At 37.8% G+C, this 18464-nt stretch overlaps 1 protein-coding gene across 12 annotated transcripts in view; it reads left to right on the top strand.

Moving 5' to 3' along the window:
* Window positions 1-18464, top strand: part of LOC108147618 (neurobeachin) — a 186064-nt gene that overhangs the window by 120081 nt on the left and 47519 nt on the right. For all 12 annotated transcript variants that reach the window (XM_041710248.1, XM_041710244.1, XM_041710239.1 and 9 more), the window contains one exon: window positions 8725-8829. In XM_041710248.1, the coding sequence (XP_041566182.1) occupies window positions 8725-8829 (105 nt within the window). The remainder of the gene's footprint in view (window positions 1-8724; window positions 8830-18464) is intronic.

Here is an 18464-nt window from a genome sequence, read left to right as displayed (position 1 = left end):
TTCTTACGAGCACTTAAAAACTAAGATACAGCTCCGAAAATGTCGCCATAAACTTTAAGCTTAAATTTACTAGGTAGTTTTAAAATAAATTTATTATTCAATTTACCACAGTCAATTTAAACTAATTTATAATTCCCAAGATCTATAAGCAACAGATTAATAACTTTCTTTACGCGTGTAAACCAAAATGCACAATTGAGAGCTATAAAAATTTCGGTTAGACCAAAATAAAAGAATAATTATTTAAGTGAAATCGAAATTGTAGTAATAACCAAATGCTTGAATTTTATTAATAAGAAAATTTCCAAGTTAAATAGCTTAATAACGAGTCATTGTTGGGCCAATGAAAAGATTCCGAATTTCAAGGCAATTAAATTAGACCGCAGAGCGTAATGAAATTTAATAAATAATAGAATTTCAAAGGCAATTAAATTGAATGCTAATCCATTTATTTTCATTTTATTGCAATTAGACTTAAGAGAAACACAACAATGAAGGGTATTAAGTTTACACAAGCGGTGATAATTCACTTGTGGCCTAGGAAAACTAGGAAACATTGGGGGTGGCTTCTTTAATCATTAAATAAAACTGCCTCGAGCAAATCGAACTAAACACACAGAACGCTTCCTTGATTGCAACGAAAAACCCAGACAGGAAACACACTCATCAATAATCCACCATGGCCGCTTGCCAGATTAATATCCTGTCATCTAATTTGTTCCAATCCTGAATCCTGCCTCGCATCCTATTCGAGCTGTCATGGCCAAAGTTCCTTTCCTGATGAATTGCGGTCGAAAATAATGGCAACAACGGCAAAAGCACAAGCAACAGCAGCAGCAGCAGCAGCAGCAGCAGCAGCAGAAGAAATGCATTCTTGGCCTGGCAAAAAACCACAGAAGAAGTATCCTTTTCGTCCGCTTTTCCATTACTTTTATTATTTCTCACTGTGCTGTGTGCTCTGAAGAGAAGATTTCTTAATTTTTCATTTTGTTGTGCAAGTAATGTGTGCTTTTCTTCTCTCTGTCTTTATTTTTATTTTTCTTGACTTTTCGTTGGCTTTTTGTGCAGATTGAAAAGCGCAGTCAAGCAGTACTTATCCATCCAGTCCCCACCATTTTCAAATTGAACTTTGCGGCGAAGGAAGAGCCGGTATGAGTCTATCTTTCTATATACCCTATAAACATATATACATATATATACAAAAAATACAAGTGGAATTTTTCGTTATTATCAAGAAGTCAGACTAGACAGCAATCAAGACAAGTGCAGGTGCTTTCGTGCTGAAAGAATCCATCCGCCATCATCAGTGACTTCTATTTTTTTTTTAAATCATATTTTACGCTCAATTATTGATGTTCAAAGTCGAGGATGTCGCAGACAATGACAAACTAATGGCCGCCCACTTTTTTTTTTTTTTGGGAGGTGCGGTAAGTCCCGACAGTCAAGTCAATGTCAAAGGACAAGGAGAGGACTGTCATTCGGCACTTAATAACTCAGCGCTTGCTTCTTTCCCCGGCTCAAATGACAATTTGTAAAGCTTTCAAAGGAGCAGTGCCTATAAAATATCTACGTGATGACTATGTGCCACCAGTAAAAGCGGTAAAAGCTGTGAAGAGGGTGGTTTTCCATATCACAGGGGTTGGGTTTGTACAGATAGAGGGGGTCTAAAATTGTCGAAGGTGCCTCGCCAGTAATCAATCACTCAATCAATCAGCAAATAATATGCAATTTCTCGTCTCTACAAAATGTTTGCCAGTCGAAAACTTCCGCTAAAAGGAAGCTCATTGTGGCTAATGGTGGATCGTGGATGCGGATGGTTGTTTGCTGGTTCCAGGGGGGTTGATTTGGGCCTGGTTTGGCAGCCAATCAACTGGGAAGGTAATAATTGCAAGCCCTGATATCAAAGTCGAGAAGACCCAAGGATATTCAGATGATGAAAAGCAAGTACACACACATACATACAAAAATTGGGCAGCGTTCAATTGTACGCTTGCTATTCATTTGATGTCTAATTTGATTTGAGTTTTTTGTGCGAATTGTTCCTGGATAGTTACATTTCTACCGAGTTTGTTGGTGAATAAATATAAGCTGAGCAGCTCAAGTCATTGGAGCCAAAGCTTCTTAAGGATAAGAATAAAGTTACCAATAAATTTAACGACTTGGTCAATGATTTAATAAATTCAACAATGAATAATAGAATCGAATACAGTCAATACTAAAAATGTTCCATGAAATCTTAATTTAACAGAGATTAAAAAAGTTTTATAATGAAAATGTAATCAACAATAAGTTTAACAACGAATTGAAAAATGAGTTAAACCACAAGGTTAATAAAGGGAATTGTTGTTCTTTGATAAGTTTAAAACTTGATAGGAAAGATTTAAAAATACCAGTCAATCATGGCCAATCTCTCTAATTAGTTGACCGAAAATTAAGATTTAGAGGATATCTCTTCGTCGATTTATCTACGATTAAATTGCGAGTTAAATTGTTTGATTTTCATTTGTTTTTCGTGAAATAAATTTCGCAGTGACCAAGCAACTCTTGTGGCGCAAAACTTCGATGATTAACTTTTTCGATTAACTGAAAACGCACCCATGGCACACACACTCTCACAAACACAATCACACACACACACACATACACACAAATGCGCTGCAAAGTATGCAATGGAAAATAGGAAAAATAAGCAAGCAAGCAAACAAAGAAACAAACAACAAGAACAACCAGTAGCAGGGGCAAACTGAAAACTTTTCATGGCGATAAACAATTTTCAGCGTTTTCTGTGCTCAGTCAACCTCCCAAATCCCCCCAGTGTTTATCTATATATATATATATATATACATATATATATATAAATACATATACATATACATATATGTGTGTGTATTTTTATGGCATAAATTTATTTTAATGTCTATGCTTAACAATTTCCAGTGGAGCGGAGTAGTCCCCGTAGCCCAACCTTCCTCCTGCCCACTGGACTATACACTCAATCAGCTGCCGCCTAGCCAAAAGTTTTCAACATGCCACGCCCACTCCCCATTTCTTCGCCTTTTGCCGGAACGAACTTTTGCATATTGATAGGGAGAAAGCCAAGGAACGAAAGCTTTGCCAGATAAAACAGATTAAAGGCAACGGAAAAAAAAATAAATAAATGCTGAATGCCAAAAAAAAGGGCGGGAAGATACAGCAACCAGAATATAAGACATCTAGGTATACACATGGACAAAAATATTTACAAAATTGGCCTAAAACTAAAAAACAAATATATACTATTTCATATCAATTTTTAAATGTTTTTTTTTTTTTTTTGTATTGAAAAATTGTTGTTAAATATAAACAAAAATTTTTTTGATAGTTTTTACTCTAACATAATGATTTTTTCCCAGTGCCTCGTACACCTATTTTTGCTTATTGTTTTTCTCTGGTTTATTTCCTTGCGTTTTTCTCAGAATCTGATTGATGTCTGTCAGTAAAACGTATATGTGGGTCTGTTCTACGGAATCCTCTTATCAAAGAGGGGAGGATGTGAAAGGAGGTGGAAAAGTAATAATTATAGGAGAATGTTTTGGCCCAGGGCAATTGTTTGTGATGATAAATGATGTGGGAGTTTAGGATTTGGGAGCGAACATTTTTCACCCACTCCCCCAGATCATCAATAATTCTAGAGAAAAAAAAGGGAGATATATTCCAGACCCCAATGGAGTCACAACTAATGAGGCCATCAGCCAGTGAGTTGCCGCAATGCCAGCTGTAAAATATTCAAATAGAACAATCAAAAGTAATCTACCAAGTTGCTTTTGGGAAGCCCTCAAGGAGGTGCCAAAAAAGCCAAAGGAAAAACACAAAAAAATAAAAAACAATCCAAGGGAAAAAACAATAAAAACTTGAGCAGGAAAATTTCCCCAACGAGCAATTCTTTTTTTTTTCGGTTCCTTACCGAGCAAAAGTAAAACAGAAATTGTGTAAGGCACACAAAAGTAGTGAAGCCCCAAAAACGAGAAAACGCAAAACCAAAACCTAAACTTGAAAGTAGCGCTAAAAAAAAAAAAAAGAAAAGGAAAACGAAACTGTGGCAACAATTTTTACGTATGATAAACGTGGATGGAGGAACTCCAGCGCCTGTGTACTTTTCAAAACTGTTTTAAAAGCTTAACCACGAGAAAACTGCGAATATTCCCTAATGACACAAGAAAGGGGGTTGGTGTGGGGCTGGGGTTGGGGCTGTCATTGGGTGGAAAGTGTGGAAAGTCGGGAAATTTGCCACAAAGCCGAGGGGGGGAGAAGTGCCATGGTGATGAGGGCCTTGTCCCAGAAATACGAACAAAAAGTGTGGGCAAGTCTGGCGAGAATAGTCGGAAAAGCCAGAACAGAACGCATTTCCCCAAACAAGAAGAAGAATTGCGGAAGGGGAAAAAAAGGCAGTTTTCCCCGAGACCTGCGACTCAATTGCTGTAAATATCTGCATAGACGTAATCAAGGTTCTTGGGGGATTGCCAATGGCTCTGAAAATGTGGCCAACAAAATTAGTAAGGAGATTGAGCGAAAATCGAACCAATACACATAGTAATCGACGGCCTAGTTAGCTTAAAACCAAACATGTAGTTTTGATTTTATTTGAGTTTTAGATGAATTGAATTGAAAGAATTTTATGCTGTGAAAATATTAATAGCACAACTAATGAATACAAATGAAATAAAAATGTTTTTATTGGTTAACATTAGGTATCTGCTTTTGTTGAATGAATGAATTTTATTAATATAGTATTGCACAGATAAGTTTAATATTTAATCGTTTATTTTCTAGCTATAAAAAAAATTCAATTTTAATTTTAAAGTTATTTCGTAACCGATTCATTAATGGTATAATACCATTCAAAGTTTCTTGTCATAACTCCCATTTTTTTTGATTTGTTCAAAAAGTTAACACAGCCTCAATTACTGTTTCAATGCAGTTAACGCCCCTTCATATTATCTTCTTCTTTTTTTTTTCATCTCCTTGTTGAAATCAAATTGAATTACAAAAGAGATAAGGCAAACTCTCTTTTTTACTTTCGCAAAGAGAACGATGGAAATACCTCCCTTTCCCAAAAAAGAAGTAAAAACAAAGAAAGAAATTTTGGTCTCATTGCCAGTGGAAAATTGTAATTTTTACACCTTCACACCGCCCAAATAAACGACGGAAAACTGCCATTTCCTCTCTTTGCCAGCCAGGGAAAATGCTGCCACTTGGGGGGAACTTTTAGTGCGTCTCAATGCGCATTTTAAATAAAATAGAAATTCAATTTACTTTAAATAAGCGACCAGGTGGGTGGGGATAACAAGGTGACAGGCGGATGGGCGACACGTCAATGCCAGAGTTTCCACAGCTTTTCCGCCGCACAAATGAAATGTAGAAAATCTACGGCAAAGAAAAACGAAAAAGAAAAAAAAACTTTTTCTTGTTTTTTTTTTTCTTTAAATGAACTTTAAATTGACTAAATGTGCTAGAAAAAGGTGCAAAGCTCCAGCTCCTTGGGGAAATGCTGGCAAACCGTTGGGGAAAGAAAACTGTGGAAATCGAGAGGGGGCATACAGACGAATATAATTAAGCGGCGTTTAAAATGCTTGTACTAGGACACGCTGCGGGACAGGCTGAAATTGTGGGTGGCCTTGTTAATTGGGAGTCTGCAGAAGGGGTGGTGTCAGCTGGGTAGGAAAACTCGAAAAACTTTCAACAAAGTTTAATTTAAATATGAATGAGCGGTTTTCCTCTTCTCATCTCCCTTTTTTATTTGGTCACTAACATTCTATTTAAAATATATGAGTTTCTTTCGGTCACCGCATTTATGGTGTTTGCTTAATATAATTTTTATCCTATATCTATATTATATCTAAAACAAAAGATTTAAAATTTTAAACTATTAAAAATATAACATATATACCTAGTTCAAAAAAAGTTAAATTTCAAAGTAATAATTTTAAACAATTAAATTTTTATTTTGGATTAAAATTTAGATTGTTAATTTATATATCTTAAATTGATTTACAGTAACAAAAACAAATTTGCTAAAGGAATTGAGGTATACATTTATCTAAAAAGGAGATCTTCCATTGATCTAAATTAAGCCTTTGCTAATTTAAGTTAGGGAGTTATATCGTACAAATAATATACTTTAAAGTAAATTTGAATTTATAATTTTGGATTAAAATTCAACTGCTTTCGAGTGGGTTAAGTACAGTTAAATAGATTCATCAAAAGGCTTCAAGTATGCGCAACTGTTTTTGTGTTTATGCTGCGAAATGAGGAAAATCCCGTTGTTGAGATTGGCAGTGGTGGAGGATAATGAGATGGTGGGTTGACTTGGTTTTGTTGCCTTGATTTGGCTTGGCTTGGTTGGGCGTCCGACTTAAAGGGGCATTATAAATTGCTACCAAATCCGCAGGACTTAGAGGACTCTTCCGCTGCTGTTTGTTTTCATTGCCACGAAAAGCGGGGTGAGAAGTCGCTGGCTTTGATTTCGCTTTGTGTTCGGATCAAAACAGATTTGCTTGGCCATATTGTTACCTGCTTTTTTTTTTATCTGTTTGCATTTTTTTTTTGTTTTTTTTTTTTTTGCTTTTGTTGTTGTTTGTAGATGATAAGGCAAACCAGGAGGCCTGGCCGTGGCCGTGGCTATAAACCGCAAAAAAGGATCCAAAAAGTGGGTGGGTGGCATAAAGCCGGTAAAATCGTTTTCGCATAATTATAAAGCAGCTCTCGAGTGCACTCGCACAAAAGTAGTGAGGGGGTAAGTGAGTGAGTGAGTGAGTGAGTGGGTCTTGGGGAGGGATAAAGGACACTGGATTGTGGGTGTGGTCCATTGATGGCCAGGCGCCAAACTGTCGGCCGCCAAAACACCCCCATTTTTTTTCTCTCCTCTTAGTTTTTGCCAGAAAAAATGCGAGAAAAACAAACAAAAACAGACATAAATACACTTGCGGATTTATATCGCCCTGTGCGGGTGTGTGTGTGTGAGTTTGTGGGTGTAAGGACACTTGTAACCACTTGTGAGCTAGACAGAGAAAAGTCTCCTTCTCTCTCTCACTCCCCATTCGCTCTAATCAATTTATTGAATTTATTTTTGTTGATTTTATTAAAGCGCGCAAAAAGCAAGAAAAAAAAACATTTATATCTTCGGTAGTAGTAGAATAATACTATATATTGACATTGGGTGAAAGGCAGGGGGGCGTGGTCCTGATTTTGCGAGTGTTTAAGGGGGGATGGGCTAAAATTTCGTTGGAAGTGGATTTTGTTGGCGCCTGGCATAATTAAGTTAGAACCTTTTTTGCCGCCGCTGTTTTTGTGACGTGACTGGGGGGTTTTTGCCCCTTCTGCTCCACCACCCCCTTCTCAACATTCTTGATTGTTATTGTTGTTGCCGCTGAAAGGACGGCCTGATTGCTCCTCGATGGCAAAAGGATGTGTCTGGGACACGCTCTTAAGCAGTTAACACACTCGACTGTACTTAGCCTAAGCCCATGGAAACTAAAAGCGTGCGGGTCGGGGAGAAATAATTGGGGTGAAAGTAAAATGATGGGAAAGATGGCTCATCCCTCAAATGGTTTGCTAAATAATAATCCCTTCCCGCTCCCGTGGAAAACTTACATTGCGATAAAAAAATGTGGCTTTTTAAAGCCAGATCATCATCCATCAAATAGAGTTAAGTTCAAGCAATTTTATACCAGTATTTAATGTATTGGGAATTATAGTTTTTGCATTTAAAATTAACAAAAAACAGAAACGGAGATGACAGTGAATAATGGATTTAAATTTTTTAAAATTTAAAAAATGCTATTTTAGTTGAATGGCTCGGGCTTAATATGTAAATTCGGGTTTCAACTTTCAAATTTAGAAATACTTTTTAACCAGCATTTAATGTGTTGAAAATTATAGTTTTTGTATATAAAATGTAAAAAAAGGAGATGACATTAATAGATTGAAATCTTTTTAATTTAAATTTAATTAAACCTTAAGAGACCTAAAGATTTAGATGTAAATTATTTGTTTGGTTGATCTAAAGTCAACTAGTTTACTATGTTTTAACACAACGTTAAAAACAACGTTTTGGAATAAAATAAATATAGCTCAACAATGGCACAAACACACACCTTTTTGCAACTTTGTGTTTGAATTCCACAAAAACAAAAAACTTTTTTATTTCAATTTATACTATTGAACTGAAATACATTTGATTTTTTTTCAATTAAAAGCAGCCGGTAAAGTTATCAGGGGCTTTGCACTTTTGTGCGTTCTAGATAAATGAAAAGTACATTGATTTTATCCAATCAATGGATTTAAGCCAACAGTTAGTTGGTCGTTATCCTCTGTTCTGTTATCTCATGGCTCTCTCGACTCCCTTCAAAACTTTTGTCAGTCATTTCCCATTTTCCATTTCCCATTTCCCATGTCCACCCCACTCGAATACACGCTTTCAAAACACACATCCATTATTTCCAATTCAAACTTTGCCAATTACAAATCTGCCGTCAACTTTTCGCATATTTTTACCCCAGATTATCCACATGCAGACCCGCCAACAAAATATATTTAACCCACAAAATAAAAATATGAAAGGTGAAAAATGATTTCTACTAATTGTGAACATTTTTCAACAATTCCCCCCTTTTGTTTATACAATATTCCAATTGCACACTCATTTAACTCATATATTTATTTGTTACAATTTTTGTATTTTTGCAGCTGGTCGGCGGTGAATTCGATATGGAATTGAATTTTGTGATACAGGATGCGCAGAATATCAAACATATGCTGGAGCTGCTGGATCATTGTCCGCCCAATTTGCAGGTGAGTTGTTGTTGTTGTTGTTGTTGTTATGGTTGTTGTTGTTCTTGTTGCTGTACCCCTATTCCCAAAAACATGCGCACAATTGAAAGTATCCGGCAAATCCCAGATTTTCCGTAACATACGTATGCTGGTGACTTTTTAATAGAATTTAATTCAATTTGCGCTGCGGCATCAAAGAGAATTAACAGAAAAGGGGGCGTAAGGGGCGTGGCCGCCGAAATTGCGCGTAATGAAAACGCAACATCAACAGGAAATGCCTTTCACCACCAGCTTCGCCAGCTTGTTTTCTCCCTTTTCTCGGCGGCGGCTGGCTTTTCTTTTTTTTTCCCCTGATTTGCATATGAATATGGTTTACACGAAAATAAAAATACTTCAATTTAAATTCAAGAATTAAGGGTTTTATTGGGAAAGGTTTAGTTTTTAGAAATTATGTAGGGTGGTGCTACGCAAACCATTTAGGTTTTGAAATAGTAAGAAATTATAATAGGGTCGCCCCGTCCGTTTTACTTTAAAACAAATTTTTAAGTGATTTGCTTTAAAAATTTTCTGTCTGGTAAATGTATTCTTCTTTGCACAACTTTAAAAACGAGATTCAAAATTTAAAATGTAGAAATAGTTGCTTCAGTGTATAAAATGCTTGGTTAAATTTGAACAAGACCGTGCTCTTAAAATTTGAAATTTAAAATGATTTTTTAAATTAATTAATTGTTAGTCCTTTTTTCTGATATTCTGAATTCAATTGTTTTTCTCTGTGCATAGGGGGCGTGGCAGGTGTTGTAAAAAGTGGTGCGTGTGTGTCTTCCTGCTTCTGTGTTTGCGCTTAACAATATTTTACACCTGACGTTGTCGCTGCTCGCTCGCTTGTGCCATCAAATTATTAGCATGACTGCTGGCGAAAGGATCCAGTAACTTTGCACATGTGCCAGTGAGTGTGTCCACACACCCACATGTGAGTGGGTGGTTTCCTTCTCCCCATGTGTGTGCTGACAGGAAGTGTTTTCTTCTGGCAGACTGAGTGGGTTGCTGGTTTTCTGGCTGTTGTCGGTGTCATCCAAAGCGCGGGGGCACAGACATCGGAAGTTGAAGCTTCAGGAGCTATATATTTTTTATATAGTACAATATATATAAATACAGTATATGTATAGGCAAACACCCAGCGTAAAATCGCAACAAAGTTGCCGCTTTATGAGTTTCCATTGCATTTGGTTCGTTGACCCTCTTGGAAATTCATCCGTTTAACCACTAGAAAAACAGAGCTCGCAAATTCCAGTAACAGATGAATGAAATTTCACTAATAACGAAATTTATTTTGCACTTTAACGCGTTCTAGAATATCAAATTGAATTTTTCACATTTTTGTTTCACGATAAGAAAATTGATTGGGAAAGATTAAGTGCTTATGTTAGTTTATGCAGGCAAAGGATAAAAGATTTAAAAGCATTTTATTTAATATTTGCACATTGAGTAAATCTTTAATATTTTATTAAAATTATCATATGAGTATTCGCTTGCTTTAAATTATTGTCTTTTAGAAAATTTGGTTTTGTTTTTTGAACAAATCGCGACCTCTTTAAATATCTAAAGAAAAAAGATTGCTTTATAAACAATATTTTAGATCTGATATATAAATATTTTTAAAAGAATAAGGTACTATAAAAAAACCTCCATTCTTAAAAAAATATCTCACTTGCAATAAAGTTTATCATTTATTTTCCTTTTGCCACAAAGCCATATTGCCATTTTTCAGACCACTTTTATGCCGCTTGGTGGCATGAACTCTTTGTCCCTGATTTTGCGTAGGTGTGCGTAGGATGGTGGGTGGTTTTTGGTAGGGTGGCAAGTGAATTGTGCCATCTTTTACCTGCCTTTAAGTGCGTGAGTGTGTTTTGTTTGTGCGTCACAAACAAGCGATCCATTTAAGAGTGTCTACATATGATGCATACCTTATGCCCAGAAAAACCACCCACCACCGAACCATCCAACCACCCAGTTAAATCCACCCACTGTAACTACTCTTTAATGACATGCGTCAGTTGCTTGTTTCTGCTTTGTTGGCATAGATGTTTGCTCTTGTTGCGGTTGAACCTTCACAATTTATTTGGCTTTTTAAATTAATGAAAATTGTCAGTGACAAATTTTGGCAATGTGAGCGTCGTGTGTGCGTGCGTTGGGTGGTTGGCTTAAATGTTGGCTGGTTTGGCTACGCTACCAGCTTATGTCCCTGGATTGTTGGCATATGTAAAACAAGCATCAAATATGCATCACCCGGTGGCAACATTGTTAGATTTTCTGGCACCAAGATCTTTTACTTCATTTGGCATGCGAGGCAGGTGTGAGCCACCAATGGTATGGCACCACCCAACCACCCATTGAATTTACAACAATTTTATGGGCACTAAGGCTAGCTGCCTACCCCATCCATTTTATGTAGCCTTTCAACGTGTAGGTCCCAAATTTTAAATGGAAGCGAATAACTTAAATCCTGGAGAGTATACAAATTTGTTACTTTGCAACTACATTTACAGAGATATGTGCATTCATCATTTACACTACAGATATAAGTGCCTGTAAAATTGTTGCTGAGGCGTATTCAGGATATTGATTACCACTGATATTTTGTTCATTTTTATTGATAAAGTTATCAATCGCATCGCTAAGTTGCCTATTTAGTTATCCAATTCGTTTATCGTTCTTTCTTTCTTTCTTATCACATAAGTCTAAGGTATTTGAATTGGTCCTTAAACACATGAATGGATCGTATAACTACGGTATTCGAAGCTTCGATCCTTGAATATAGGCAAATAATTTTGTTTCTCGTCGCCATTTTTCCGCTGGTGTGGAGTAAACATTTTGCATATAAAGGAGGCAACTTAAATGATTTATGCTCAACTAAAGTGCCCAGTCGGTTGTCCCCTGAAATAACCGAACCCTATTTAGCCCTTATCCCCCTTTTACAACACCCCTCGAATTTCAGCATCAGCCGTTGTTCAATTGATTCGGCACGTAACTGAGCCAAGTGCAAATAACAGTTTTAGTCCTTGTCCCGCCGACAGGTGACACGCCCCCTTAAGCCTCTGATTTCTTTTGTTTTTGTTTTTTTTTTTTTTTGGTTTGGACCTTTACTTCACGGCCATAACGTTTTATACTCTCGACAATAAATTCATCGCCCTTTGGTCGTGTTTAGCCTTTAAATCAAAGCTTCTTTTAGAAATTAAGGCCGTAATGCGGGCCACCAGAGTCACCAGATGGGGGAATCACCAAACAGGACCTATAGAATCACCATCACCCCATCGCCCTCTGAACCGCATATTTGTCCCGGCTCGTCGGCTGTGTGTATGCTCAATAAAATTTTACAGCCTTTGCCAGCTCAGCAATTTGCGTAACTCTTGCCACAGTCGAAAAGAGCTCAAAAGGAACCAACACAGAGCCGAGAAGCCGGCGAGAAATGACCCAAGACCCCCCCTTGATTTTTGCGGCTAAAGTAGAGGAGGGTCGAATCAACAGACGAACACCTTTCACCTTTCGTCGAATTGGTTTCCGCTCTTTGTTTTCCCTTCGTTGCCGCCGTTTTGCATATACCTTTTTTTTTCTGCCGTTTTCCATCCGGAGCTGTAAATAACGTTGTTAAAGCTGCAAACAATGTCTCACAGTTGACCAAGGCAGGTGGTCCCCAGAAATGGACTGCTGGGAAGTGGGATAAATATGGTACCTTTGTTCTGTGTTTTAAATTTTAACTCAAGCTCTCTTAAACATACTTACAATGTATTTAATTTCTTTCTAGATAAATGTTTTCTTCTGCCGAAAATCCTTTGCTAATCATAATTTCATTTTATTTGTTTCAGTTTTATTATTAACTAACTAGAGGAGCAAGACATATTCAAATTCAATTTAGTTGCTTTACTTTCTGTTGCATAATTGTTTTTCTTGAGCATGCTTTACTTTAGAGCATGGTCACTCTAACCACTGAGTTTCAGGTCTTAATTTAATTGATTTTTTTTTGGTTTCATATATATTCTCATATACACTTAATAAACACTATCTTATGCTTCTGATGCTTATGTGACTTTGGTCACACTAAACTCACTTGAAATTAAGTGGCTGTCTTTTATAGTTTCTAAACAATTGTATCATTTTCAAGCATTGCCATATTTTAAATTTCCTGTTCACATACCTTTGCGTCTCAGAGTGTTAAGTCAAACATCAAAGTTGGCTTAAGATATCCGACTGACGGAATGGAAGTCCTACCAAAGAGATTTTCTTTTGGCATTACTGCAAAGGAATTTTTTGCTCTCTCTCTCTTTCACGTGTTCTGACTGCCTGCGATAAAAATGAAACATTTTTAAGCTGCTGCTTTGGCTACTGTTTTTTGAGGGAGTGCGAAGCCATCGCAACATTTCAGTTTGGCAAGTATCTGAAAGTTGTATCTTTGGCTTAGGGCCGCTTATCTACATTCGAACAGGGCGTGCCGCGTCCCACACACACACACAGTTCTCAGCTTTGCAACCTGCCTGCGTACAAACCACTCCACTGCCCAAATGCCCAGTTACTGGTGGTAAAGTTACACGGAGGATTAACTTGTGATTATGTTGGCAGTGGCAGTCAAAGCCAGCCAACGATTTTCCGTTGCCAGTTGGCAACTTTTGTACAAGGGGGAAGGAATCCTCCTAACCCAGAGTTTAAAGTCTAGACCGCGTCGTAATTATCTGGAGTATGTGTTAGGCCCGTTGGTAAATCATAAACTCCAGCTACTGCTGCTGCTGTTGTTACTGCTGTTACTGCTGTTCCTGCTGATTATATGGCCATGCCCAAGTCGGGCAGATATGCAGATGCCTCCATTTCTGCGTTATCCTCTTTGGTTTCCCTGCCAACCTCAACAACATAACGGAGGCACATGCCATAAAATACACAAAATAGAAAGCAGCCAAGGGCTATACATGAAATTTATTCATGAATTGAATTTGTATTCCTCGCAGATATTTTATAAGTTTTCCATTTCTATTCGCCACTCGAGATTGCCTTGTTGTTGTTGTTGTTGTTGTTGTGTTCGTTCGCGCTGTCTCGTTCCACTTGCCAGTGTGACTGTATTTTGTGTAATGCTGAGCAATGAGCATAAGAAGATTATGTTTTGGCTGCGTTCTTGTGGGATTTATTTAGCTCTGTTTGGTGGCAGGCAAAAGTTTCCATCGATTCCAGTTATTATTTTGAAATAATTGTGTTAAATTTGTTAGCATAATCTCGACTGGTCACACTGGGGATTTAAACAACTTGGTTGGAGATTAAATTAGGTAAGAGATTTGGTGTGTTAATTGAAACAATTGAAATTTCTAAACATGTAACATCCCTGGTTAGGCTACTTCATTATTCTACACCAGTTGGGATTACTTTTATCTTATTATTTCTCCATTGCATAATGTTAATGTGACTTTGGTCACATCCTTACACAGAGTTGAATGAATTGAAATGCAAGTCGTTTGCTGCAAGTCAGGCAAGTCAAGGCCCTGAATGCCAAAGCCACTGCAGGGCAGCAGGAATCGAACTCGCCATTAAATATGAATTGTGATTGCTCCAAAAGGAGGTGCAGAGAAAGAGAGAGGGCGTGTCAGAGCCGAAACGGATGGACAAAAGAAGCATGAAATGAGATGGAAAGGGGCTAGCGAGACAGAATCGAATTGAAATGCACACAAGAATAACAAAAGTTTTACGTACACATCGGACGTGGAGCCATGAAGGCAAGCATCTAAAAAGAGAGATGGACAGATAAGGAAAAAAGGAGACTGATAGAAAGGGGTAAGAGAGACAGAGAGACCTAGAGGGAGAGAGAGAGAGATATTTATATATATATTGGGCAGGAAGGACACACTTTGAAATGGGTTCAACATTAGCCGAGACCTGGCATTTGTATTGGCAGCGTTGCCTTTTGTGTGTTTTTGGCCTTTTGAAGCCGCCTTTTATTACATTTGTGTCGCTGGCGATATGCTTTTCTCTTCTTCTCTTTTCATGTTTTTTGTAATACACTTTTTGTGGGTATTTTAAACTTCATTGGACGCTATAGTAATTACATAAATATTTTCGTAGTTATAACTTAGCCTTATGACAAGTTATCATGGTCAGTAAGTAAAAGTGTTCCAAAGTTGGTCATACTTTAATTGCCTGGTGCTGCATACTTGAGTCTGGTAACATTTAAATAATTAATAAAGCGTTCAAATAATGTCAAATTACCTGATGGTTGTTATATTTCCAAATGCAATATTGTGAAGAGAGAGATTTGAAATGTCAGGGCATTCAAGCTTCGACATTTGATATGTTTTTGAAATCCGATTTTAGCCCACTCTCTCTTGCTTTGGGGCCCCCTTTGGGATTCTTTTCTTGTTTTATTTTTTTGTTATTGGCAGCACTCGTCACGTAGGGGACAACGGCGATGGCAACGACGACAGTCAAACACATTGAATGACCCGAACCTGACCCCGAGCCCCTGGCCGACCTTCTGGCAGAACCAACACCCACCGTCCCCGTCCTTGCGGTTTATTTCGTCCTGGGGCCACCCGTTGAGTTTAAAGAATTGTCTGGCATGTGAAAAGGTCATTTAATTTCTTTTTGATTTGTTTTTGCTTCGGTTCTCTCTGGGCCTTTGCACTTTCGAGACCGACGACGCGCGCGGCCGTCATTAAAGTGTAAATGTATTTTTAAGTAGACGCCTCCCTCGCAGGAAAAATAGAATTACCAAAATGGTCTGGAGTGAAATGGGCCGAAATAGCGTAGCCGAAAAGCCCAAAAGCCGCACAAGTTTCAATATTTTTTTCTTCTTTTTCTTTCGCCTTTTTGTGCTCTTCGCTTGGGTTAATAGCATTTTAAGTACAATGGGTTCGGGGTATTTTGGCGGATTTTTCGATGCACAAAGCATATAGGCAATAGAAGTTTTATACAGCCAATCAAAAGCGAACTTGAAAGTTAATTTCAATTGAAATTAAAATCACATTATCGGCCAGAGTGAAGGTAATTAAAAGGAAGTGCGAAACAAAAAAAAAAGGGGGGGATTTTTCCCTGATGGGGTGATCAGATAAATTAACGGTGGTTAATTTTCTATTGTGTATTTTTCTTTAAACATCTTTTAAATATCATTTATATTTTACCTTTAAATTTTTAAAATATTTTGTTTTTTAGTTCGTCTTACAGTTTTTTTTTTGTAAATGGATATTCGCTTTATATTTTTCTTTTCCATCCGTAGTTTTTCCGGTGGCCTTGACAAATCTCAGGTGAAAAGCCAATTATAATGCATTTCACTGCAAAAATTGTAGATCCAACAGCTATGGAAATTTTGTGCCGCAGAAAAGCTGTTTTTTTTTCGCCGCTCATGGTTTTTTGTTTTTTTTTTTTTTGTTTTTGTTGTTTGTTGCTTTTTTTTTACCTTGTTGTTATGCTGCTTTTCCGTTTTGCTGCCAGCCATGAAAAATGTATAAAGTTTAGAGCTTCTTCTGCTGCTTTTTCCGCTAAGGCCTTAGGACAAACACACGAGCCATATGGGCGTGGTCGATCGGAGGGGCGGAAAATGGTGGGCGTTATGTCTGGATTTAGCGGTCGCTGTGAAAAACAGTTTGGAATACTTTTTGAGCTGCTTTGCATTTTGGGCTTGTGGGCTTAGTACGTACCATCGACGCACATGTGTTGCCTGTCGGTGGAAAATGCGAGGGAGTTGGGGAAAACTGAAAAGGGGCACGGGAATGTTTGCGGCAAAATGCCGCACACATGAGTTTTGTCATTCAATTTTGACACGCGTTTTTGCAAAACCCCGCTAACCTCCCGTGCCTTGGGCAACTTAGATTTTAGATTTCAGATTACGGTTTTTAGACTTTCCATTTTCCATCCATATCCAACACTGATTCCTCAAGCCTCATCAATATGCAAAAAGGCAACAGCCGAAAGCTGAAGCTTTTGAGTAGGGAAAAGGGGTCATTTTGGCGACAAGGGGTTAGCCCTGCCCACTTTTCCTGCCCCTCCCCTTTTTTTCTCGACTCTCCACCCATTTCCGCTACTCAGTCGTGCGTCAAAAGCAATGCAAACTTTCTGCGGCCGATAAAAAATTCTCAAATAAAATCACAGAGAGTGCCAAAAAAATAAAAAAAAAGTTAAAGAAGCAAAAAAAAAAAATATAAGGGGGAAACGGAGAAGAATGAAAAGAAAATTATTATGGAAATGTCAACGTGAAACTTTTGCACAAATACGATGCTTCCGCTTAACCCTCTACTGCCGGCGGTACGCATATGCTAACAGCACTTTCGACCACTTTTTGCCAGCACAATTGAATTTCATGTTTGACACGACGCCCCATCCACTGCCCCTCCCCCTCCGCCTCATCATCTCTCTAGCCCAGCTCCCCCTGAAAAAGCCACCTGGCCACCCACTAAAGTTTCCTTTTGTTTTTCCCGACGCCACCCTCCTCTTTGCGATTTATGCGGGAAATTTTAATGCGACTCTCAATGGCTTCGCTGGGGAATTTGGATTCGCATCAGATTCGGAAAACGGTTTCAGATTTCGGATCACATTTCCCTACCACCACACATACACATTGACTCCATTTGTCCCATAGTGTGTGTGTGTGTGTGTGCGGTCGAAAACAGATTGGAATTTGCATAAGAATTAATTAGAAAAAGCCACGTTTTTGCCAGTGGTTTTAAGCGCTGCCAAATTCAGGATTCCATTGTCTCTGGTCAGAGTGCAAATATTTGGAGTTCTCAAATAGTATTTGCATTAATGCAAAGAAATATTTTAATAGTTGCCAAAAAAAAAAAAAACATTTGACTTTATTTATTTACTAATAACAACAAAGTGCGAATAATGCTGAACAAAATCGTTTTTAATACTTTCCCAACTAAAGTGTGCGGCCTTAAAATACCAATTTATTTAAATTAGGAAAAAACTGCCCAACTGTTTTTTAAAAGAAGACCTCTCATCATAAAAAAAGAAAAAGGAGTCGTGGGAATAATGTGAAAAAAAAGGGGAAACAGACTTCTGTTGACTTTGGCGACACCTTTTCTTTGTGCATAATTCAATTTGCGGCACTTGACAGCATCAAAAGCTTGACATAATTCGTTTTTTCTGAGCCTTCTTTATTTTCAAAAGTCCTCTTACCCTTTCGGGATTTTTTATTAAAAGTTTTTTTGCTCCGCCTGGCTTCAGCGATTGCGAGGTCGCGACTTTAAGCGCGTTTTTCACAGCTCGCTTTCAATTTGTGACACCTTAATGCCCAACTGAGCAGGGACAACGTGCTCGGGTGTCCGGAATCGTTTTCGGTCAATTCTTAATTACAGCTCAAGCCCATTCACCCCCGCACTTTTCCGGGAAAATTTAACTCAACGATGAGAGAGCTGAAAATTGCTCTCAATTAACTTGTTAGTAGAGTGTTGTACCCAAAAAAGAAATAAACGCAAGCCAAAAAAAGGGTTGACTGCCACATCGAACTTTGTTTGCCTTTCTCCCCCGCAGCAGAAAGAAACTTTTAATTTGCGAAAGATAATTTTTGAGGGCAAACAAACCCACCGACAAAATAAAAATCATTAGAAGATGACCACAAAAAAAAAAAAAAAAAACAAAATAAATAACACTGGGCAACATAGAAAATTGACTGTGATGTGGAGCAG

This window comes from Drosophila elegans, unplaced genomic scaffold, assembly GCF_018152505.1.
Source record: "Drosophila elegans isolate 14027-0461.03 unplaced genomic scaffold, ASM1815250v1 contig_149, whole genome shotgun sequence".
Taxonomy (NCBI): domain Eukaryota; kingdom Metazoa; phylum Arthropoda; class Insecta; order Diptera; family Drosophilidae; genus Drosophila; species Drosophila elegans.
Note: the sequence above shows the minus strand (reverse complement) of the source record. Positions and strands in the feature narration are given on the sequence as shown.